General features: G+C 48.7%; 1 protein-coding gene across 3 annotated transcripts in view; it reads left to right on the forward strand.

The window, feature by feature from the left end:
• The window catches only part of LOC132232793 (acyl-coenzyme A synthetase ACSM1, mitochondrial-like), an 86,715-nt gene that overhangs the window by 54,747 nt on the left and 7,607 nt on the right, over positions 1-24,361 (forward strand). For 2 of the 3 annotated variants that reach the window (XM_059692392.1, XM_059692391.1), the window contains exons 3-9: positions 3,673-3,883; positions 7,070-7,277; positions 15,695-15,835; positions 18,684-18,843; positions 19,527-19,606; positions 21,911-22,034; positions 23,895-23,975. In XM_059692392.1, coding sequence (XP_059548375.1) covers positions 3,673-3,883; positions 7,070-7,277; positions 15,695-15,835; positions 18,684-18,843; positions 19,527-19,606; positions 21,911-22,034; positions 23,895-23,975 — 1,005 coding nt within the window. The remainder of the gene's footprint in view (positions 1-3,672; positions 3,884-7,069; positions 7,278-15,694; positions 15,836-18,683; positions 18,844-19,526; positions 19,607-21,910; positions 22,035-23,894; positions 23,976-24,361) is intronic. The other variant, XM_059692393.1, reaches the window with a different exon arrangement.

Raw genomic sequence — 24,361 nt, forward strand, 5'->3', positions numbered from 1 at the left:
CAGCTTTTCCATCATTTTTAAAATCCTGCAGAAATCTTGTGTACTGTACTAGGCTCCCTGTATGTAAGCAGTGCACAACTTGTCATCAATACTTGTTAATATTCTTTAATCTGTTGGGCAAGAATTTTTTTCACAGCACTGATTTTTTTAAAGCTGTATGACACACATGTATATGTGTAGGGAGCGGCTCTAGGGTCAAGCCTCTGGCTGACCTGTGACAGGGCCACAAACAAGTCCCAGCCTGGGGGGCAGAGCTCTCCTAGCATAATTAAGCCTGACCTTGTAGCCCTCTCTAATTCCTTCCTAAGTAGCTAGTGGGCTGTGGGAGGTGCAGCAGGTGTTGCCAAAACAAGAACATTTGTATACATGTTAATCTACCCTTGTTTTAATCAGACTATAAAATAAAGCATTGGTTTGCAGGCTGGGTGTTTTGTGTCCTCATCCAGGCACAGGAGATATACCGAGCCCCAGCTGTATTCTCTTGTCTGTCTTTTCTTCAATCCTTCACTGCCCCTCCTCAGGTTCACCCTTGGCCATGCTGGAGCAGCACAAATATGCACATATATTAATCTTATCTCAGATGAGATACATTCTTTGGTTTCAGTCATCTGACTCAAAGGATCATTTTTGTGCATCTGTCAGGAAAAAATTGCTGGAAAAATGTACACTAAACCATTTTCAGTGCTAACATTCAGGGAGGAAAAATGTGATGAGAAATTTGAAGAAATCCTTTTGTTTCTGAGAACCTTTTCTACTCATAAGTTTCTGTATTGCCTGAATCCTTGTGGTCTAAGAACAGGGCCTAAGAAATAATAAGATCTAACTAATATTGAATGAATAAGTGAATAATTATTATTCAATTTGAATTATAATGTAAATATGGTTTTGCTTATATAAATTGATGTATTGTTAGCATTTTATTGCAAAAAAATGGTTTTATTAATTCTATAATTTTGTAGACAGCATATAGTTAGATCCTGCCAATCTTTGTCTTTGATTGGGAAATTTAGTTCTCTTACATTTAAAGTAATTACCAATATGGAAGGAATTACTACTGCCATTTTGTTAATGTTTTCTTGATATAGCTTTTATTTTTGTTCCTCATTTCCTCTTTTACAGCTTTCTTTTGTGTTTGGTAGATATTTTTTGTAGTGGTATGTTTTGATTCTCTTCTCATTTCCTTCTGTGTATACTCTGTGAACTGTGTATATTACATATAATGTCTTAAAGTTATAGAAATCTATTTTAATCTAATAACAACTTACCTTCAATTGCTTATAAAAACCATATTCCTAGATAAATTTGAATAATCCTATCTAATAAAGAGGGAATATGCTAATTGACCCTCATGCGGTCACAAAGATGGTGGCGCCCACAGCCAATAAGGAGGGAATATGCTAATTGACTGTTATGCCCTCAAATATGGCGATGCCCACAGCCACAAGATGGTGGCATCCAGTCCCCTCAGCCACGCTGGGGTGGCAGGCATGTGGCAAGGCCAGGCCCGCCTCAGGCAGACCCGGCCACTCCACACGCCTGCCTCCAGAGTCCCCCAGTCCTCTCAGCCCCCCAGCTGGCCAGGGCTGACCCAAGGCACAGGCATGCCTCAGATGGCAGCTGCCCAACCTCCCAGGGCCAGACCTAGGTGCAGGTAAGCCTCAAATGGTGGCTGCCCAACCGATGCCCAAGGCACAGGCAAGCCTCAGATGTCCGCTGCCCAGCCACCTAGGGCCACCCAAGGCTCAGGTAACCAGGGCCGTCCGAGGCATGCACTGCCAGCAGTGGCAGCAGCAGAGGTGTGATGGGCATCGCCTTCTCCTGATCGCCGGGTCACCTCTCGCCCCTGAGGGCTCCCAGACTGTGAGAGAGGGCAGGGCAGGCTGAGGGACGCTTCCTCCAGTGCATGAATTTTCATGCATTGGGCCTCTAGAACTAATAATAACTTTGAAGATATATAAAGAAAAGAAAAGCCGAAACCGGTTTGGCTCAATGGATAGAGCATTGGCCTGCGGACTGAAAGGTCCCAGGTTCGATTCCCGTCAAGGGCATGTACCTGGGTTGCGGGCACATCCCCAGTAGGAGATGTGCAGGAGGCAGCTGATCGATGTTTCTCTCTCATCGATGTTTCTAACTCTCTATCTCTCTCCCTTCCTCTCTGTAAAAAATCAATAAAAATATATTAAAAAAATAAATAAAAAAGAAAAGAAAAAAATATATTTTGTATATTCAAAATATACAAAGGACTCAAACTCAACAATAAAAAAGGAACAACCCACTTAGAAAATTGGCAAAAGATTCTGAACAGACATCTCACTTGAGAGTCACACAGACAGCAAACAAGCACAAAAGATACTCAACATTAGTTTTTATTAGGGAATTTATAAATAAATGAATAAGTAAATTCCTTTCCAGCTACATCTCACTCCCCACTGAATATTGCAAACAAATTTCACTCTTCTATGTCTGTCCCAAAAAGAGGCTGGGAACCTGGCAACACGTCCTCCCAACCCTGGGGCACCACATCAGAGAAGGGGGGTGCAAAAGTGAGCCCAGCCCCAGTAGGGGGCGTGCAGGAGGCAGCTGATCGATGTTTCTCTCTCATCGCTGTTCCTAACCCTCTATCCCTCTCCCTTCCTCTCTGTAAAAAATCAATAAAACATATTTTTGTTAAAAAACGTGAGCACAAACGTCACATGCCCTACCGTTCTGAGTGTGGCTTTAGCTGTTTGGGCATTTGTTGGTTGCTGCAGATCCTTGACTGTTTTAAGAGCCTTGACAAAGCCATTTTAGTCTGTTTACTAGATGTTTCTAATAGGGGCCTCGACCTTCCCAGTCTGCTTCTTATGAATTTCACCTTTAGAGGCAAGTTAATTTTAAAAATTAATTCCACAAGATATTCAGAGGCTAAATTAGCCACTTCTATTGTGTAGCAATTATGATAATAGTCATATTTATGGAGCACCTACTGTTATGTACACTTCACTCATTAAATAACTCATTTAGACTTTGCGACCTTCTAGGTAATATTGTTGTCACTTCCTAGATGAGAATGCTGGGGCACAAAGAGGAACGCACTGTCTGCATGGAATTAAGACACGTGGGATGGAGCTTTAAGTCTTCAATTGGAGACATGAAGCTATTCATGGTTTCATATGACTTGAGAGGAGGTGGCTACAGTAGACCAGAAGAAGTTGGCTAGATCACACCCTAACTTTCCTTGGCTCTTTAAATGATTTAAAATGAGGTATCAGGCCCTAGCTGGTTTGGCTCAGTGCATAGAGTATCAGCCTATGGACCAAAGGGTCCCAGGTTCGAGTCCAGTCAAGGGCACATGCTTCGATTGCAGGCTCTTCCCTGGCCCGGGCACTGGTCAGGGCCCATACAGGAGACAACCAATCACATTGATATTTTTCTCGGTCTTTCCCTCCCTCTTCCACAATCTCAAAAAATCAATGGGTCTTTTGCTCCCTCTTCCACTCTCTCTAAAAATCAATGGGAAAATATCCTAGAGTGAGGATTAAAAAGAATAATAATAATAATAAATAAAATAAAATGGGGTCTCGGTTCCTGAGCTATGCTCACACTAGAATGTGACTGTGACAGTGAATTGAGGAAATAAGTGCCCTTTTCCTCTGAAGCGAGAAGTAACACATGGTGTGTGATCTTGACCAGGAAGGCAAGAGAGGCCCCAACCCAGCCCTGTGGTGGGTGAACAGCCAAGGAGACGAAGTGAAGTGGAGTTTCAGAGAGCTGACAGACTTCACCTGCCGCGCAGCCAACGTCTTCACGCAGACCTGTGGCCTGCAGCAGGGAGACCGTCTCGCCTTGATTCTGCCTCGAGTGCCTGAGTGGTGGCTGGTGGCCGTGGGCTGCATCCGAACAGGTCAGTGACTCAGAGACCCATAGAGACCTTAGGGGTGTCCTGGAGCCAACTGGTCCAGGAATACTAGTGTTACAGAAAACGGGAGAAGAACCAAGCAACGCTTACAGAGATGGAGTTACATTTATTATTATTATTTCACGCGGGCCCAGAGGAAAATTACCTCTCAAATTCTGGGCCCTGTCACACAGAAAGTTTCCTGTATTTATACTTTCTTACCCTCTTTGTCTCCCAAATATGGGGTTCTGTTCTGGCCCCCTTTGCAAGTTCTTTAAGAGCCCCTATGTGCTGGGGCTTTGAGACCTCAACCAAAGGCTTGGCCTGGTGTCAGCACTGATAACTTTGTCTGGGGAAGGTTTGATGGCCTCTCTGAAATGGGAGTAGTCTTATTTTCCTTATTATTTAAGCCAGCAAGCATTTACAGAAGCCAAAATGCAGGGTAAAAATTTCAAACAGCAGTTTTTATATAAGATGGATGCTTCACTAGGTGCTTCCTCGTCCCTACATTCTTTCTTCTTCACAGTATTTCTCTTTCTCAGACCTCACATATTTTACCCCTTATCCCTCACTCTCTCCCTCACCCTCACATATGCTCAAATGCAATGTCACACACACACACACTTTCCTTTGCACAGTCTCAGACATTACTTTTTTGAAATTCATTGACTGTTAACCTTTTGCCATATTTGAGCCCCCCACTGAGTTATTACAGAGTCAGTTGCAGACATTGTGACACCCATAAATACCATGTAAATACCCATAAACCCTGGATCCCAGACATTTCCTTCACCATCACCAGAGCAGGCTTATCAAACAAGACGTCTGACATTGGTACAATATGTGTTACCTGATAGCTAACCATAGTCAACATTCCCCAACTGCCTTCATCATGTCCTTGACTGCCACTTCTTTCCTTTAAGTCCAAAATCCAATTGAGGATCATGCATTGCATTTAGGTGTCATGTCTTCTCAGTCTCCTTTAATCTAGAAGGGCTCTCTAGCCTTTTCTGCACGGCAATGACATTTTGAAGTGTCTAAGCCAGTTGCTTTGCAGGAGGTGCACACAAATTGGTATTTCTGACTCTTGCTTCACGATTATATTCATCTTAAAACATCTTAGCAGGAGTGCTGGGAGGACAGTGTTGTGTCTTTGTTGGTGCATCACATGAGGGATCTCTGCAGTTGTTTTCTCTTCCATCAGTGATACTGTTTATCTCATTAGAAGGGTGATATTCAACTTTGTCAGGAAACCTTTTCTCTTCCTGACTAGTAAGTAGTCTGTGCGGTAACACATATGAGACTAGTGACTACCCTGCTCCCCCACTGTCTTTCACCCCGTGGTTTGAGTATCCCCTGATGATTCTTGACTGAGTTGAATATTATTATGGTGGTTTTATATGAGGATTTTCTGTTTACATCACCCCCTCTACATTCATTAGTTAGCATTCTTCTGTAGGAATTTCCCTTTCCCTTTTAATTGCTTATCTATGTATCTATCTAATTTAGAATCAGAATGGGACTCATGGATTTTTTTTAATCACTTCAGTTGAATCACATATTTACACAACAGTCTGTTCATGCTCTTGCTTATATATTCTCTCTCTTTTTTCCCTCATAAAATAGTGGATTAATCAATCAAAGTCATGTGGAATCAAACGTTAATAGCAACAGCAGAGGGACCATAAAGAAGCCGTGTCATCTGTAGAGCTAAGACGTGAGCTGAGCCCTCGGGGGTAAATACAATTGAAGAGGAGTAGAAGCAGAGAAAGGGAATTCCAAGAACGGGCTTAGCACATGCAAAGGCTTAGAGACAGGAGTTGCCCATGTGAATGGCCATTTTGAAATAGAGAATAGAGGTGTGGGAGAGAAAGGTGGAGCGTGGGCAGCGTCTTCAGTGCCAGAATGGGGAGCGAGCTGTTTTCCTGGAGAGAGGACACAGGTGTTAGTGAAGAGAAGTGAAGGTGAACGTGGTGGGCAGGCAGGCTAAATGGCCATCTCAGAAGTGATTAAAGAAAACTGGGTTTATTTAAGGAAAGGAGGGTGGGGGTGGGATATCCAAAGGGAAGGGCTGCACAGCCAGGAGCCAAGGGGCTGGTGGGCACCCAGCAGCTGCAGTTTCATCCTGATGTGCAGTCACGGGTGGGAATCTCTTGTCGTCAGTGGGTTGGGGGCTGAGCTGGTGGGCTTGGAATGGGGATGGAATGCAGGTGTGGGATCAGGGGGCTTCAGGACAGTTCCAGTTCCTTACATGGACTGATTCCTGGTGCCCGGCAATCATTTCCTGGTCTTTGTTCTCCTGTGGCCGGAAGCTTCCAAATGGCTGTCAAGGGTTGTATTGCCTTCTAGTCCTAACAACAGGAAATGTGAGGGGAACGTTGATGGTCTGGGGAACTTACCCAGGTAATAACACAGAAGTTCCAGGGCAAGGCATCTGGTGGGGAGATTAGAATCCAATAGGTGCACACAAATACTGGGACTAATTGTTGGCGAGAGAAGATGGGAGGGAGGGTAGGAAAGTTCAAGGGGCAATATGGTTAATTTGCATGTGAGGGATGAAGGAAAGAAGGGATTCCCAATGACACAGGGATGAGAGAAGGGGGTGGGAGCAGAAAGGTGGGGGCTGGGATGCAGCTATTCCTGATGTCAGAGACTCTGTCCTCCTTGCATCTGTGCTCCCAGGTCCCATGTAATCTCTTGCAAAGTAGGACCCACCTGTCTACTGGCTGCACCCATCTACAGTAGACAGGTTGAGGGCAAGCATTTCAAATTTTAATGTGCATGGGAATCACTTGGAGGTCCTGTTAAAATGCAGGTTCTGCCCTGCTGCCTTGCCTCAGTGGTTGTGTATTGACCTATGAACCAGGAGGTCATGGTTCAATTCCTGGTTGGGGCACATGCCCAGGTTGCAGACACAATCCCCAGTGTGGGAGTTTGCAGAAGGCAGCCGATCAATGATTCTCTCATCACTGATATTTCTACCTCCCTCTCCATTTGTCTCTGAAATCAATATGAATATATTTTTTTAAATGCAGGTTCTGATTCGGTAGGTTTGGGGTGTGGCTCAGTGGTGCTGATACTGAGGGTCTTTGCATACCAAGAGGTTAGGGGATTTCTATGCAGATAAACCAGGCCTGAAGCCCATGGTTGTGAAAGAGGAAATGAAACAGATAATTTCTTTCTCATCCCCAGGGATTATCTTCATGCCAGGGACAACCCAGCTGAAGGCCAAGGACATCCTCTACCGGCTAAAGCAGTCCAATGCCCAGAGCATCGTGACCACAGATGCCCTTGCCCCGGAGGTGGACTCTGTGGCTTCTGAGTGTCCCGCTCTGAAAACCAAGCTCCTGGTGTCTGACCACGGCCGTGAGGGGTGGCTGGACTTCCGATCTCTGATTCAGTGAGTTTCGGGTCTGACGGAGGTGCTCTCTGAGGAACGGTGGGAGAAGGCCCTCCGCACCCAAGCGCTGTAGACAGACAGCTGGTGGGAGGAAGCTCACCAGGCCTGGCTCCAGAAACCTCCTCCCAGCTATGTCCCTGACCTGCTGTGTGCCCCTGGGCTCCTTCCTGCCCCTCTCTTAGCCAAGGTTGCTTCATCTGTAATATCAGGACAGTGCGCTTCTATGCTTCTCTCCCTAAAGTTTGATCACCCCTGGGATGTGAAAGGAGGTGTCACGTCAGAGGATTACTGTGTTTCAAGCTTCTTGTAGGTGGGAACCTAAAAGATTATCCTATCTAATTATAGAGAAACATGGTAATTAACCGTAACTTTGCTACCCTTCCCATTGGCTGATCAGCAAGGTATGCAAATTAACTGCCAACCAAGATGGCGGCCGGCTGAAGCAAACAGGAGGATTGCTTGCTCCAGTGATGGAGGAAGCCAAGGTTCCCCGCCTGCCATTGCCGGCCTCTGAGCTGCAGTCTAAGAAACAATGTTGCAATTATAGAAGCTAAACAAAACCCCAGAAACTTGCTTTCAGCCGTCAGAGCTGGAGCTAGCAAGATCGCAACAGTGTTACAATTATAGAACCCAAACAAATGCAGATACCTGCTTTCAGCAGCCGAGGTCTCAGAGCTGGAGCCGAGCCTCAGAGCTAAAGCCGGCTCTCAGCTCCAGTGACAGCCATAGAAGGTAAATAAATCCCAGAATAAAAAAAAAAAGAAAAAAAGGAGAGGTTGGGAGCTTCAGTCACCCGCCAGCCTGAAAACAGCCCTCAGCCCCTCACCCAGACTGGACAGGCACCCCAGTGGAGACGCCTACCCTGAAGGGGATGTGACCAGCTGCAAACAGCCATCATCCCCTCATCCAGGCTGGCCAGGCACCCAAGCGGGACCCCCACCCTGATCCGGGACATCCTTCAGGGCAAACCAGCCAGCCCCCACCCGTGCACCAGGCCTCTATCCAATATAGTAAAAGGGTAATATGCAAACTGACCCTAACATCAGAAGGACTGGGAATGACTGGTCACTATGACACACACTGACCACCAAGGGGCAGACGCTCAATGCAGAAGCTGCCCTCTGGTGGTGAGGGCACTCTGACATGGGAGGAGCTCTGTTCAGCCACAAGCCAGGCTGATGGCTGCCAGTACAACGGTGGTGGTGGGAGCCTCTCCTGCCTCCTCAGCAGCACTAAGGATGTCCGACTGCAGCTTAGGTCTACTCCCTGCTGGCAAGTGGGCATCCGGGCTGCCAGAGGGATGTCTGATTGCCATCTTAGGCCCAATCCCCCAGGGAGCAGGCCTAAGCCAGCAGGTGGTCATCTCCTGAGGGGTCCCAGACAGCAAGAGGGCACAGGCCAGGCTGAGGGACCCCCCCTCCCCCCGAGTGCACAAATTTTTGTGCACTGGGCCTCTAGTTCATATATAAATATAAATACACTAGAGGCTCATTGCAGGAAGATTCCTGCAAGAATAGGGTTTCCTGCGACTGGAGCGAAGCAGAGAAGGGAGTGAAACCCACTGAGGCGGGCTTCGCTCCCGCTCCCAGCTGCTGCAGCTGGGTTTCCCCTCCCGTTCGCAGCTGCTCCTGCTGGGTTTCCCCTCCCACTCCCAGCCACTCCTGCTGGGTTTCCCCTCCCGCTCCCAGCCACTCCTGCTGGGTTTCCCCTCCCGCTCCCAGCCACTCCTGCTGGGTTTCCCCTCCCGCTCCCAGCCATTCCTGCTGGGTTTCCCCTCCCGCTCCCAGCCACTCCTGCTGGGTTTCCCCTCCTGCTCTCAGCCACTGTGGTGGGATTCTCCTCCCGCTCCCAGCCACTCCTGCTGGGTTTCCCCTCCTGCTCCCAGCCACTGTGGCGGGATTCTCCTCCCGCTCCCAGCCACTCCTGCTGGGTTTCCCCTCCCGCTCCCAGCCACTCCTGCTGGGTTTCCCCTCCCGCTCCCAGCCACTCCTGCTGGGTTTCCCCTCCCGCTCCCAGCCACTCCTGCTGGGTTTCCCCTCCCGCTCCCAGCCACTCCTGCTGGGTTTCCCCTCCTGCTCCCAGCCACTGTGGCGGGATTCTCCTCCCGCTCCCAGCCACTCCTGCTGGGTTTCCCCTCCTGCTCCCAGCCACTGTGGCTGGATTCTCCTCCCGCTCCCAGCCACTCCTGCTGGGTTTCCCCTCCCGCTCCCAGCCACTCCTGCTGGGTTTCCCCTCCTGCTCTCAGCCACTGTGGCGGGATTCTCCTCCCGCTCCCAGCCACTCCTGCTGGGTTTCCCCTCCTGCTCCCAGCCACTGTGGCGGGATTCTCCTCCCGCTCCCAGCCACTCCTGCTGGGTTTCCCCTCCCACTCCCAGCCACTCCTGCTGGGTTTCCCCTCCCGCTCCCAGCCACTCCTGCTGGGTTTCCCCTCCTGCTCCCAGCCACTGTGGCGGGATTCTCCTCCCGCTCCCAGCCACTCCTGCTGGGTTTCCCCTCCTGCTCCCAGCCACTGTGGCGGGATTCTCCTCCCGCTCCCAGCCACTCCTGCTGGGTTTCCCCTCCCGCTCCCAGCCACTCCTGCTGGGTTTCCCCTCCTGCTCCCAGCCACTGTGGCGGGATTCTCCTCCCGCTCCCAGCCACTCCTGCTGGGTTTCCCCTCCTGCTCCCAGCCACTGTGGCTGGATTCTCCTCCCGCTCCCAGCCACTCCTGCTGGGTTTCCCCTCCCGCTCCCAGCCACTCCTGCTGGGTTTCCCCTCCCACTCCCAGCCACTCCTGCTGGGTTTCCCCTCCCGCTCCCAGCCACTCCTGCTGGGTTTCCCCTCCCGCTCCCAGCCACTCCTGCTGGGTTTCCCCTCCCACTCCCAGCCACTCCTGCTGGGTTTCCCCTCCCGCTCCCAGCCACTCCTGCTGGGTTTCCCCTCCCGCTCCCAGCCACTCCTGCTCGGTTTCCCCTCCTGCTCCCAGCCACTCCTGCTGGGTTTCCCCTCCCGCTCCCAGGCGCTCCTGCTGAGTTTCCCCTCCCGCTCCCAGCTGCTCCTGCTGGGTTTCCCCTCCCGCTCCCAGCCACTCCTGCTGGGTTTCCCCTCCCGCTCCCAGCCACTCCTGCTGGGTTTCCCCTCCCGCTCCCAGCCACTCCTGCTGGGTTTCCCCTCCCGCTCCCAGCCATCTGGCTGGGTTTGCCCTCCCGCCTCCCACGTCCGCAGTCTTGGCTCCATTCCTGTCTCCGCTGCCTCTACTTTGCTCCCTTCTGTAGCGCTTCATTTCCATTTTGTCTTCAGTCTTCGCTCCCAGCCGGTATATGCAAATTAACTGCCATCTTTGTTTGTGGTTAATTTGCATATCATTCTGCTTAGCCAATGGGAGGTGTATCGAAGGTATGGTCAATTGCCATGTTTGTCTATTATTAGATAGGATATATACGAACTAGAGGCCCGATGCATATAATTCGTACAAGAGTAGGCCTTCCTTCCCGCGGCTGCTGGCATCAGCTTCCCTCTGGCACCCGGGACCTGGGCTTCCCCCACAACCCCAGCTTCATCCAGAAGGTCGTCCAAAAGGACGTCCAGTCTAATTAGCATGTTACGATTTTATTATTATAGATAAGTTGAATGAGAGGTTAAAATGGATCTTGAAGGTGAAAGTTGAGACTGCAAGAAAAAAATGAGGTTGTGACTGACAGAGGGTTTTGGGGGCAAACATCTCCCAGGTTCTGGGTTCCCTTAGAAAGCTAGAAAAATGACAGGAGGTCAGAAAGACCTTCCAGCTCCAATCCTTTAATTCTTTGAGCCTTCAGAATATCCAAAGGGATATTTTACACTGTTGACCTAAGAAAATTCCACACCTGTAGAAAATTTTTATGAGTTTATTTGAGCCAAACTGACTACATATGCTGGGGAGCAAGACCTCAAATGCTCCGGAGAAAAACAGTTTTGTAGGAAGGGTATGTTAACCTAGATGCACAAGAACAATGGACAGGCTTGTTTAAGGCAATGATAAACCTTTCACCAGAGAAATTATGTGTCAGGGGTCTGAATCCCTGCCATGCCCTGCCAGGTCAGGAATTTATAATCAGATCACCTGTGAGGTTCGTTCCAAGAGCCCCCTTTTCCACCCACAGCTCAAAACTTGCTAGGTTTCTTTACTTTGTCTCTTTTGTTTTTTTGAGGTAACATTGGTTTATAACATATAAGTTGTACTGGGTTTGTTTTCTTAAAGTAACCCTTCTGTTTTTAAAGTAAAATGTTATTCAACCCCAAAAGGCAAACACAGCAAAGTCACACCTTGTGTTGGACTCTAAGGTCCGAGAGTTGGGCTCTCCCCCCAGGGAGCACGCCCTCACCTTCCCCTGGTGCTACCTTTGCCTTTCTCTCTCCTCAACACCAAGGGCCCTTCTTCTGCCCCAAACTTGTGTCCTGAGCCAATGCAGCCCAGCTGGCTCACTTCTACTACCTCTGTGGCTTTCTAGATAAGCTTTCTTTTATAATTTGAATAAATAAATAAAGTCAGAGAGTTTTTAAAAAAAAAAACTTAAATAAATAATACTGTTGGCCAAAACCAAGATGGTGGCATAGGTAAACACTGGAGAATGCTGCTTCGCACAACCACTTCAAAAATACAACTAAAAGACGGAACGGACATCACCCAGAACCACAGGAAAGCTGGCTGAGGGGGAAATTCTACAACTAGAAGGAAAGAGAAAAGCATACTCAGCATACTCAGAGGAGGCGCAGTACGGAAGTAAAATACTAAGATGCGGAGGTGCGTGCGGAGTGGGCTGGCGGCTGAGGACGCGGTTGTCGTTTTCAATTGGGAGGGAGTCTCAGGCTCTGGGCTCCAGTTCTGGGTGAGTCTCTGGGGACCCAGACTCAAATAGGAGAAGTGGGACTGTCTGGCATCAGTCGGAACTCGAGGGCAGCTTTCTCTCCGAGGTACTTGAGCGGTCGATGGGACACTGAGAGGCAGAGCCTCTGGGGACGGGACTGAGAGCAGCCATAACTGCTCGCTCCCTCAGACCGCCCTGTTGATCCCCTGGGACCCCCCCTGCCCAAGCCCTGCACAGAGGCATTTGCTGGTTAGCCTCAGGCAAAGACTAGCTTACCACCTCCCTAGAGGTCAGAAGTTCTCCCACTGCAGACACAGCTGATTCTCACAGCCAGTTTGCCTGGAGGTCAAATCCCTCCCGGTGTTACTTACAACAATCAAGGCTTAACTACAACAAGACGGCGCACAAAGACCACTAGGGGGTGCACCAAGAAAGCATAAAAAATGCGGAGACAAAGAAACAGGACAGAAATGGAGGAAGGCAAAATGCTGGATATAGAGCTCAAAACCACACTTTTAAGGTCTCTCAAGAACTGTCTAGAAGCCGCCGATAAATTTAGTAAGGCCCTCGAAAAGACTGGTGAGACCGCTGATAAATATAGTGAGATCCTCAAGAAATATAATGAGACCCTCGATGTTGTGATAAAGGACCAACTAGAAATTAAGCATACACTGACTGAAATAAAGAATATTATACAGACTCCCAACAGCAGACCAGAGGAGCGCAAGAATCAAGTTAAAGGTTTGAGATGTGAAGAAGCAAAAAACACCCAACCGGAAAAGCAAAATGAAAAAAGAATACGAAGATAGTGTAAGGAGCCTCTGGGACAGCTTCAAGCGCACCAACATCCGAATTATAGGGGTTCCAGAAGATGAGAGAGAGCAAGATATTGAAAATCTATTTGAAGAAATAATGACAGAAAACTTCCCCTACCTGGTGAAAGAAATAGACTTACAACTCCAGGAAGCGTTGAGAACCCCAAACAAAAGGAATCCAAAGAGGACCACACCAAGACACATCATCATTAAAATGCCAAAAGCTGCTCTGGCAGATAGTCCCATTGAGTAGGTAAAAGCACAGCTTTAAAATGCCAAAAGCAAAAGACAAAGAGAGAATCTTAAAAGCAGCAAGAGAAAGAAACTCAGTTACCTACAAGGGAATACCCATACGACTGTCAGCTGATTTCTCAACAGAAACTATGCAGGCCAGAAGGGAGTGGCAAGAAATATTTAAAGTGATGAATACCAAGAACCTACAACCAAGATTATTTTATCCAGCAAAGCTATCATTCAGAATTGAAGGTCAGATAAAGAGCTTCACAGATAAGAAAAAGCTAAAGGAGTTCATCACCACCAAACCAGTATTATATGAAAGGCTGAAAGTTATCCTTTAAGAAGAGGAAGAAGAAAAAGGTAAAGATACAAACTATGAACAACAAATACACATCTATCAACAAGTGAATCTGAAAATCAAGTGAATAAATAATCTGATGAACAGAATGAACTGGTGATTATAATAGAATCAGGGACATAGAAAGGGAATGGACTGACTGTTCTTGGGGGGGGGGAAGGGGCGTGGGGGATGCGGGAAGAGACTGGACAAAAATCGTGCACCTATGGATGAGGACAGTGGGTGGGGAGTGAGGACGGAGGGTGGGGTGGGAACTGGGAGGAGGGGAGTTATGGGGGGGGAAGAGGAAGAAATGTAATAATCTGAACAATAAAGATTTAATTTTAAAAAAATCTGTGGCAAATCTACACAATGGAATACTATGCTGCTGTAAAAAAGAAGGCATTCTTACCATTTGCAACAGCATGGATGGAACTGGAAAGCATTATGCTAAGCGAAATAAGCCAGTCAGAGAAAGATAAATATCACATGATCTCACTCATTTGTGGAATATAATGAACAACATAAACTGATGAACAAAATAGAACCCGAGTCATAGAAGGATCGAACCGACTGTCTAACCTATGAGGGTAGGAGGTGGGGGCGGGTGGTGGTGGGCAGTGAGGGGGTAAGCGATCAACCAAAGGACTTGTATGCATATGAGCATAACCAGGAGGGGGGATGGTGAGGGCATGTGCTGGGGATTGGGGTTGGCCGGGGAGAGGTCAATGGGGGAAAAAGGAGACTTATGTAATATATTAAACAATAAAAATTTTTAATTAAAAAACGAAAAGGATTCCTTTTGCATCAAGCTCCCCTCAAAAGAGCAGTGAATGAATAGTGTTTTTCATCTTGAAAATATCAAATATGAGCACAAATATTAGAATCAGTGAGGTTGGGGTCTTGTCTCTGTATAGTCTTGCTTCAAGGAGCTTAAAAAAATAAAACTAAAAATAAAAATAAATAAATAAATAAATAAATAAATAAATAAATAAATAAATAAAACTGTTGCTCAGCCCGCATGGCCCGTTGCTGAGTGTTGACCTATGAATCAGGAAGTCGAGGTTCCATTCCTAGTCGGGGCTCATGCCCAGGTTGCAGTCTGGAACCAAGGTGGGGAGGCGGGGTGTGCAGGAGGAAGCCAATCAATGATTCTCTCTCATCATTGATGTTTCTACCTCTTCCTTCTTCTCAGAAATCAATACAACATAGTTTAAAAAATAATACTGTTGAAAAATCCCTTATATTGCTCAGAGTCAGGATGGTACCATTTCTCAGCAAGAGCCAGTGTTCCCTCCAGCATTTGGATGGTTTGAAGTTTATTTGGATAACACACGAAGCTCGCAAACCCAATCATCGCAGGCCCGGAAAACTGAGTGTAGAAGCTCCCAGGAATCAAGGCCAAATGATTCTTTTTCTTTCACTCTCACTCTCCCTTTCTTTCTCCGATCCTCCCCACTCCTCCCCACCCCTTATCACCAAGGTTATGGAGTGAACTTCCTGCAAAGTTAGTTTGTGTGAAAAGAAGCTTAGCAGTGGGAGTAAGAGGACAGTCTATGTATCACACAGGGTTTGAACCCTGGCTCTGCCAATTGCTGGCTGTGTGTCTTCAGGCAAGTTACCTAACCTCTCTGAGCCCCAGTTTCCTCATCCACAAAGAGAGCATGACAAGTTGGGGATAGGCACCTCTTAGGATTGCTCTGAAGATTGAATGAGCTCTTATTTGTAAGTCATTTAGAGCATTTTCGGAAACAGGAAGTTCTATTTCAATGTTTGTTAAATTATAAAATAATTGGCTGTGTTTCCCCATTTTTTAAATGAAGAAATGTCAGTCTTCTTACCCAAGTCACCCATAAACTCTGTTTGATGCTTCAGACCTGGAGACCAGTTCTTCCTCCAGTGTTGCAAAACCCCAGTTTCTCCACTGGCCAGTTGGTTAGAATGCAAAGGTTGTGGGTTGGATTTCTGGTCAGGGCACATACAAGAATCCACCAATGAAAGCATAAATAAGTGGAACATCAAATCCATCTCTCTCTCTCTCTCTCTCTCTCTCTCTCTCCTTCTCCCTCTCTCCCTTCCTCTCTCTAAAATCTATATAAGCAAACCAGGTTTCTGACTTTGAGCCTCATGTTGTGTCTTTTGCTGACCCTGAGGGTGGAGCCAGAAGACTTGACTTCTCTCCTTTTCTGTTCCATCCCTTTGTAGATCAGCATCCCCAGATCACACCTGTATTAAGTCAAAGACCACGGACCCAATGGTCATCTTCTTTACCAGTGGCACCACCGGCTTCCCCAAGATGGCAAAACACAGCCATGGACTTTCCTTGCGACACTCCTTCCCTTCATGGTAGGAAAGAGGGCAGCAACTTAGAGGCTGGGTCACAGTCTGGGGCAAGGGGTGTGTGTGTGTGTGTGTGTGTGTGTTGGGAAAGGTGCTCTAAGTAGAACTGAGTCCATCCTGCTTCTCCCTTCTGCTCTCTTTGGTTCAGACCACTGAGGGTCTCCGAGGCGAAGGTCTGGACTTCTAAGTGTGTGTTGACAGAAGCCTCCCAGTGACAAGGGGGTCCTGCCTGAGCACCTTCACATGTGTGGAGGGAACGTGGGTGGAGGCAGCAGGCATTCTGCAAGCTGCACAAATGGCAAACCATGTGTCTTTGTCACTGGTTCCATCCAGGTTTGGTGGGAGGAGGACAGAAAGTTCTAGCTATGTGAAGTGAACAGATACAGAGGTGGAGTTTCCCAATCATGAACCATTAGGGGGAAGTAATACCTGGAACCAGGCCACTGCCTTTAACCTAAAATAAATAATTGTAGATGCTGAAGACACAGCCTTGGGTTAACCATGTAAACAATTTTAAACCAAACATCGTTTCCCTCCTACTTCCTCCTCCCCAAGGAGTAATATTCAGACCAGACCAAGTTCTGTGGGGAAGTATGGGCCTTGGTTGGCAAGTCTGTAAGGAGGATTCTCCAAAAGGTCGAGGGCCTCTGGGGGGACCTTCCCAAAGGAGGCAGCCCCTACCTTGACTTTTCCAAAAAAGTCCGATCTCCTGGGTGCTTTGCTGGAATCTCTATGTTTATTCTTTAAGACACAACCTTGAAGAAGCATTTTACCCTGCTGATTGTATCTAGAGGTTAAATTTAGTTCAAGCCGTTGTTACAATAAAAGGCTCACAGGGCAGGCATTTCAGGCTCTTTTGGTTCCTAAAGCCAAACAAGCCCCTTAGCCTTCTCTTTCACAGATACGTGTGTCAAAGTAATCTGTCCATCCATCTCTCAGGGTCTGCTGGTCAGCCCTGGCAAAGTTCTATGTATTTTGTACCTTATAAAGCAGAGCAGGGGGCAGAGAAGGTGTCTTGTGGACACTGGGTATCTGTGCTGATGATATCACTTGATCAACAAAACCTTGGAGGAATGGGGGTGGAAAGAAGGGGAGAGTTTTCTGTGAGGCCAGAATAACACAAGCCAAGGCACAAAGATATAAAAGGTAGCATTCATAGCCCAGCTGGCATGGATCAGTGATTGAGCATCGACCTATGGAACCAGGAGGCAATGGCTCAACGCCAGATCAGGGCACGTGCCCAGGTTTCGAGATCCATCCGTGGAGTAGGGCATGCAGGAGGCAGTCAATCAATGATTCTCTTCACCATGGATGTTTCTATCTCTCTTTCCCAGTCCCTTCCTCTCTGAAATCAATAAAAAAATATTTTTAAAAAGTAGCACTCATAGAACTACAGAGATTTGAGAGGAGCTGCTGCTGTGGGTGTCAGAGAGGCACAGATGGGAGGACCCGAGAAAGTGAGTGGGGCCCAGAGCACACAGGGTCGTGGGGACTTTGGTGTAGAGAGTGAGCTTATTGGGAAAACACTGGGCGGTATTGAAAGGTTGTTAACAAGGGAGAGACCTAATCCAATTTGTATTTTGAAAAGATCACTGTGGCTGCGGGGTGGAGAATGGCTTGGAAAAAGAGTAGATTTAGAAAGACCTGTTAGAGGGTCTTAGAATAATTTAGGTGCAAGATGGTGGTGGCTTGGACAAGGTGCTGGGGACATGAGGAAGTTAAGATGGCTGAGAATTTTGGAGCTAGAATTGCAGGGTGTGCTGGCTAGATGTGGGAGGGAGGAGGGGCTGGAGAATCAAGGTGGACTCCCAGGTTTTGAGTTTGCACAGTAATGACATTCACTGAAACACAGAGAGCACTGGAGAAGAATTAGTCCCGGGAGGCAGGAGAGATTAGGATGCTGTGGGTTTGAGATGCCCGAGAGACATCCCAGAAAAGATGCTCAGTGGGCAGTTGAGTCTGAAGCTCAGAACAGAGGTCCCTAGCATGTAATTTCCTGTGGGTGTGCCACAGCCCTCAGAGAGATGGGAACAGGGAGTGTGAATGGCTCTCCAGGCCCCTCCCTACTAATAGATGAGCACTTCAAAGCCATAGCTCCTCATGGGAGAGTTGAGTTTTTCTCAAGGAGTTATGCACACAGAGGTCCCTCAGAAACAGTAAGAGTAGGGTGGAGAAATGCTTCAGACCTAGCTGAGTAGCCACTGGATTCAATTTTCCATCTACCAGCTGTTTCTGTTATTTTAATTTTTTTGTTAATCCTCACTGGAGGACATACTCCCCCACCCCCCGTTGATTATTATTATTTTTTATTATTTTTTTAATGAATGACAGTGCAGGACTCAAACTTTCACATTTTAAAATTTTATTTAACTAGAGGCCCGGTGCATGAAATTTATGCATGGGGTCAGGGAGGTATCCCTCAGCTCAGCCTGCACCCTCTCCAATCTGGGACCCCTTGGGGGATGTCCCACTGCCAGGATCAAGCCTAAACCAGCAGTCAGACATCCCTCTCACAATCCGGGACCGCTGGTTCCTAACCACTTGCCTGCCTTCCAGCCTGATCCCTAACTGCTCTCCCCTGTCACCTGATCCTCCTAAATGCTCTCCCCTGACAGCCTGATCACCCGTAACCCCCTCAGCCTTGGCCCCACCACGATGGCTTTGTTCAGATGGACTTCTGGTCTAATTAGCATATTACCCTTTTATTAGTATAGATTGGTTTCAGAGAGGAAAGGAGAGGGAAAAAGAGATAGAAATATCAATGATTAGAGATCGTGCCCACAACCCAGGCATGTGCCTTGACCGGGAATGCAACTGTGGTTACAAAGCTGAGGCCACTGTATTTTGGAGTCAGCAGGAAATTACTGCAGCTGAAGGCCTCTGATGTCTTCTGGTGCCTGTCAGATCCAGGCTGGATTGTGGCTGCCGTGGGGACCCTGTTTGAACCATGGACAGCAGGGTCTACAGTCTTCATCCACCATCTGCCCCAGTTTGACCCTAAGGTCATTGTGGAGGTAAGAGGACTAATCTCTCAGTGTCAACAAACTCCCAGAGAAACTCATATTTCAGGTTCAAAAGCTGGCCCCTGCTGAGAAGAGAGTATGTAACAAAGAAGCCCATTAAGGTGATAGAACCTGGGCTCTGGGGGTCTCAAATGTGAGGCGCTGAATCAGTCAGTGAGTCTCCCAGAATACACATTTTGAGAAATTAAAGCAACCAGAACAATCTCAGGTCTCATGGCTCCTCCAGGGCTGGGTAGCTGGTGTGTGCGTGTGAATTTATTGAAGTGTTTAAAAACAGAGCCCTTGGAATAGGATGGTTCTAGTTCCTTTTCACACCTTTAACATTGTTAGAGGTAACCTTACCTCTCTGAGCTCAGTCTCCTCACCTGTAAGATGGGTGTTTTAATAATTACTACCTCGTAAAATTGTTGGGAATAATGAGATGATACAGGCAAAGTGTGTAAAGTGCTAGCCCTGAGGCCTGCACCTGAAAACATGCAGGAACTGGTAGCAGTTGCTATTATTGTCATGAGCACATCCTGAATAAATGTGCTCTCCTAGAAGGGAGATCAGAATTAAAATGGTAATAATTGAAAAAATAGAGTTACCACCACCAACAACAAAAGAATGGAATAATTGGCCAGTGTTTCTCATCTTAACCATAAAAATAAAATTTTTCTCTGCTTGCTTTGTAGACACTCTTTAAATACCCCATCACCCAGTACTTTGCTGCGCCCTCTGTATATCGAATGATTCTGCAGCAGAATTTTGGCAGGTATGTAGACATAGCTTGTTGTAATCACAATCTTTGGGAGGATTTTAAGGAGTCTATTTCACTGTGGTCTTGTTGTTGGTGGGGAACAGGCTCTTCCACGGTGTTGGGAGGAAAGAATCCCAAGGATCCACGCCCGGGAGACTGCAATGTGGCGATGTGGTTTATTTGTTAGGTAACATCAATAGAGTTCTCCTCCCGGCTTCCCAATGCCCCATCTCCCTGGGCCCTGCCCTGGAAAGAGTCCAGTCTCCTCTTCAACAGCCAACGCAAAGGCCAATGCCCGGAGTTTCTGCTTCATGATCCTTCGGCCTGGACGTCTCCCCCGGCCCAGGTGGCCTCCAGACCTGCATGGTCCTCTGCTCCTGGGCGGGAGGGGACAGGAACAAATTGGGCCACTGGGGTCCCAGGCAAGAGAGACAGCCAGCATTACCCCCCGGGTCTCAACCAGGAGCTTTTTCAAAACAACCCACTAACTTCCCAAGATTCCAGCGGCATGCACTGGGCCCACCCCCAGCCAACGATCTTTCCCAGGTTAGACTGACAGTCTCTGTGGTCCCACACCTCCCCCTGCGCCATTTTGACTTTACTGGGCAGTTCCTGACCTCCCCTGTGCCCCCTCCCACACACAATCCCAACCCAGAGGGGGAGAGAGGGGTGATAATCCCCTTGGGGGGACTGTGCTGCCATTTCTTGGGTGTGAAACTGGAGCTTCCTGGTGAAGCAAACAGGCCTCTGCTTCCCAGCTGCCTGTGCTCCACATTGTCAGCCTCTGCCCTGGCTCTGTTTCTTTCAATCACCAGACAAGGATGGTAACAGCCTGACTGTTTTAACTCTGGTTCTTTGAGGACAGTGAGAGCTAGTGTGTGTGTGTGTGTGTGTGTGTGTGTGTGTGTGTGTGTGTGTGTGTGTGTGTGTGTGAAATGCGGGTAGCGATAATTATCAGCCAGTCTAATCAGTTAATTAAGCAGGACTCAGATACAAATGAAACAGTGAGCCTTGCATCATCGTGGCCTTTTCCCCTCTTTTAACCTTTTTTATTGTGAAATAACAAACACACAGAAAAATACAAAAGACAAAAATTTGTAGATTAAGAAATTGTTGAGAATTATACCAATATGTAACCACTCATTCAAATCACAATAAGAGAACATCGCCAGTCCCCAGTGACCTACTCAGACCTCTCCAACTCCCTACAGGAACTCACTATCTTGACTTTTATGGTGTCCACTCATTTGTGTGTGTTTTTCTCCCCCTCTCTCCCTTGTAGTTTACCTCCTAAGGAAATATTAGTCTCTTTTACTTGCTTGTGAGCTTTGTAATCATATTATTCTGTAATGTCTGGCTTCTTTTTGCAATGTTATATTTCTAAGATGTGCCCATGTTGCATCATGTTGCTGTAGCTAACTTTTATTGCTGTATAATATCTCATTTTATAAAAAGTCCATATTTTCTTCATTCTGTTCTACCACTAATGGACATCTGGGTGGTTTGCAGTTGAGGGCTGCTGATGACTGACACTGTTCTTGTGCATTCACCCTGTGCACATCAGCACTCATTTGTGTGGGGGGTCTTTCTCGGAGAAATTGCTGAGTCACACTGACACCGCATCCTACCACCCATTTTCCAAAGTATCCAATCGCGTGTGCGCCCACTAGCAGGGAGGCAGGATTCCCTTGTTCTACATTTTTGACAACATTTGTTCTTCTCAGAGTCTTTAATTTTTACCAATCTGATGCAGGTAGTGTCATTTTGCTATAGTATTATTTTTGTATTTCCCTGTGTTTGTAGATTAATTTTGAGCTAATCTTGTCTTTGAACCTAATGGGCACTTATGTATATTTTAGAGACTCTAAAATGGGAATGGCTGCCTCAAAAATCAGACCTAATAACTTTTAGACACAGAGTTAAAATGTCAAGGAGTTGAACAACTACCCTTATGAAGCTAACTCTGAAATACAACTTGCATTTATTCACAAAGCCTCCATCACAGCATGACCTTGGAGTCTGCCTCGATCTGTATTTCAAAGCTCCTATGACAGCCACTATTTGCAACATTCCTCAGATGATGAACTTGGTCCAAACCCAGTAAAAATCCAATCAGGGCATCACTAATGACTCCACTGGAGACTCTGCTAATTTTACCTACTTTGGAGAAAGCTCCAGATGAGTGAGGAAGACACCCCTAATGAAACCAGCCCCTTGTCCACCACTCCTGACTCTGTGTCCCAGGAGAGGTGTTGGGGAGGGTGGTGAGAGGGAGGGGAGAGAGCCAGATGTCTGCCCTGAAGCTCTGTCTCCCCCAAGCCTCAGGTTCCCCACTCTGGAGCATTGCGCTGCTGGCGGGGAGGCCGTGCTGCCGGAGGAGCAAGGGAAGTGGAGACAACGGACAGGCCTTCTGGTCCACCAGGTCTACGGACAGTCAGAAACAGTAGGTGGACGGGCCCCTCTGGGCCACGCAGCCCAGCAGAGGAGCTGAATCTGCCAGAGCGTGTGCACAGGCCCCACTGTGCCCAAAGCCAGCAGAGGGCTGCTCTGGAGTTCCAGGCTAATTGGCCCCAAAAGTTTGCAGAGAGAGGATTCACACACAGTCGTTGACTTGTCAAGACCTCAGTGTGCTGACGACTATTGGACAAAACCTCCCAAAGGCGTCTGAGGACAGGGGCTGGGTCCCTGGGATCAGGGGAGCCGGGAGGAGCGATGGCAATAAAGGCGCCTCCTGCCTCACGGAGGCCCAGTCTGTGAGTGCTGCCCACGTCACCCTCCCTCCCTAAACAGCAGCCACAGGGCCAGGCAGGAGCTGGGCCCGGAAGCTCACCTCTGGGTGTATGAGGGCAGCACACAGGTTTTATTGTGGGGCACGAGCAGGAGGGGAGGAGGGAGCACAGGCATCACACACACACACACACACACACACACACACACACACACACTGTCACCCCCAAGGCGATCACTGAGCAGTGGGCAGGCCGTGCAATCTGCCGTGCTGGCATCTTCAACCCCCTGATGCGTAGGGCAGGCTCTTTTGGTCCTAATTCACTTATTTGTCTGATGGTGTGTTATTTTTTGCAAAAAATAATGTTTTATTTTAGTCAGTTAAGTGGTCTGCTTCCAGCCTGAGAAATGTGAGGGCTCGAGGCCTGACCTTGCATGGCTGCCAGTTCACTTTTGAACAGAGAAGCACACGCTACACCCATAACCCCAGTCCCTTTGCTTGAAGCCACAGAATACTCCCTCCTCGCTGCCTGGAGCCTCATTTCCCAAAGCCCTTGCAACCCGCTCGCTCACCTGGCGATTCCGTGTCCTGAAGTGTGAGCAGCAGCTTGGAGAGGGAGGCCTTCCACTCCCAGGAGCTCAGGTGTCAGTTCCTCTCAGCATCGCCCATGGCAGCTTCAAGCCCATAGGCATAGGTGGGACCCGCCAGAAGCTGGGCTTCCCAGTGTCCAAACTGGGAACAGAATGCTGACCCTGCGGGTGGTGGCGAGGGGAGGGGAAGGGTGTGTTTGCCCCCCCCCCCGGGCTGTGCCCAGCCTGCACATCCCCCAGGGCCGGCCCCCTGTCCTCACTGATGTGGGGGGTCGTGCGCCAGGTGTCAGGGGTGCAGAGCCCAAGGGGCCATCTCTCCGCACAGACACTTGTTTTCTATGGAGGGAAACACCCCCAAAAGTCAGTATAATGCCCTGTTGGCGACAACAGAAATGGGGGAAAGTACCACCGAAGGAGGGTCGCCCAGGCCTTCTCCTGGGGCCTGAGTCTGGCTGGTTGCCCTGAGGAGCCAGGTGAGCTCATGGGTGTGGCCTGTGCAGCTCCCCACCCCCCAGGCTCTGAGAGGGGGTGCAGGCCGAGCCCCTCTGACAGAGGAGACCCAGGGCATCACCTCATCTTCTGACTGTGAAGGCTTCCCTCTAGGACAGATGGTAGCTTCAGAGAACCAGGAAGGAGGCAGAGGTCACCAGGAGGGCAATGGGGTGGGAGTGGTGGCAGAGGAGCAACCTAAGTGATTTCAGCGCAGCCCCGAGGGCAGATGGGGCAGGGAGCCTGGAGTAAGTGTTGGTCAAATGGACACAAGCCTGGCGTGCGGTGGGCACTCCCCCACCCACAACCTGCCCACAGCCCCGAGCTCAGCCCTTTGCTCCTTTCTTGGCCCCCCCCCACGGGACCCTGTGGCCCAGGATGCAGAGCTCCCAGCTCCCCACAGGCTCTGTGAGCAGGGGTGCTGTGTTGGACTCTTGCTGCTCTGTGATCCGCCTGCACCCTTTGACCATTGGTATTCTCTTCCTTTTGTGCACAGGGATTCACATGCGCCACCCTCCGGGGATCACAGGTCAAGCCCGGTTCCATGGGGAAAGCCATCCCACCCTTTGACGTCCAGGTTTGGTGCTAAAGGCGGGGCCAGGGACCACTGAGGGCTCAGCTGGGAACAAACTCCGTGTGACACCAGGCGGCAGAAGCAGCCGTGCCCCCTGCCCGCGGTGTCCTTCCTCCTCTCCTCCGAGTTCCCTCTGATTTCCTGGGAGGATTCAGTACTCCCAGCCGAGGCCGCACACAGCCGTGGCACACGGGACCTGGAGGAGCGCTGGCAGCTCTGTCCACCCGCCGGGGCTTTTAGCTTGTCCTGACCCTGTTTTGTAGCTTGAAGACACATGCAATGTCCATGTACCAGGAAACAAACACACCCAAGACTTGCTGATTTCAAAGACTTGACAGTTTCATCCTGTTTTCTGCCAGGGACCTCCCCATGGTCCCCACTGGTGTCAC

The sequence above is a fragment of the Myotis daubentonii genome, chromosome 4, assembly GCF_963259705.1.
Source record: "Myotis daubentonii chromosome 4, mMyoDau2.1, whole genome shotgun sequence".
Lineage (NCBI taxonomy): Eukaryota > Metazoa > Chordata > Mammalia > Chiroptera > Vespertilionidae > Myotis > Myotis daubentonii.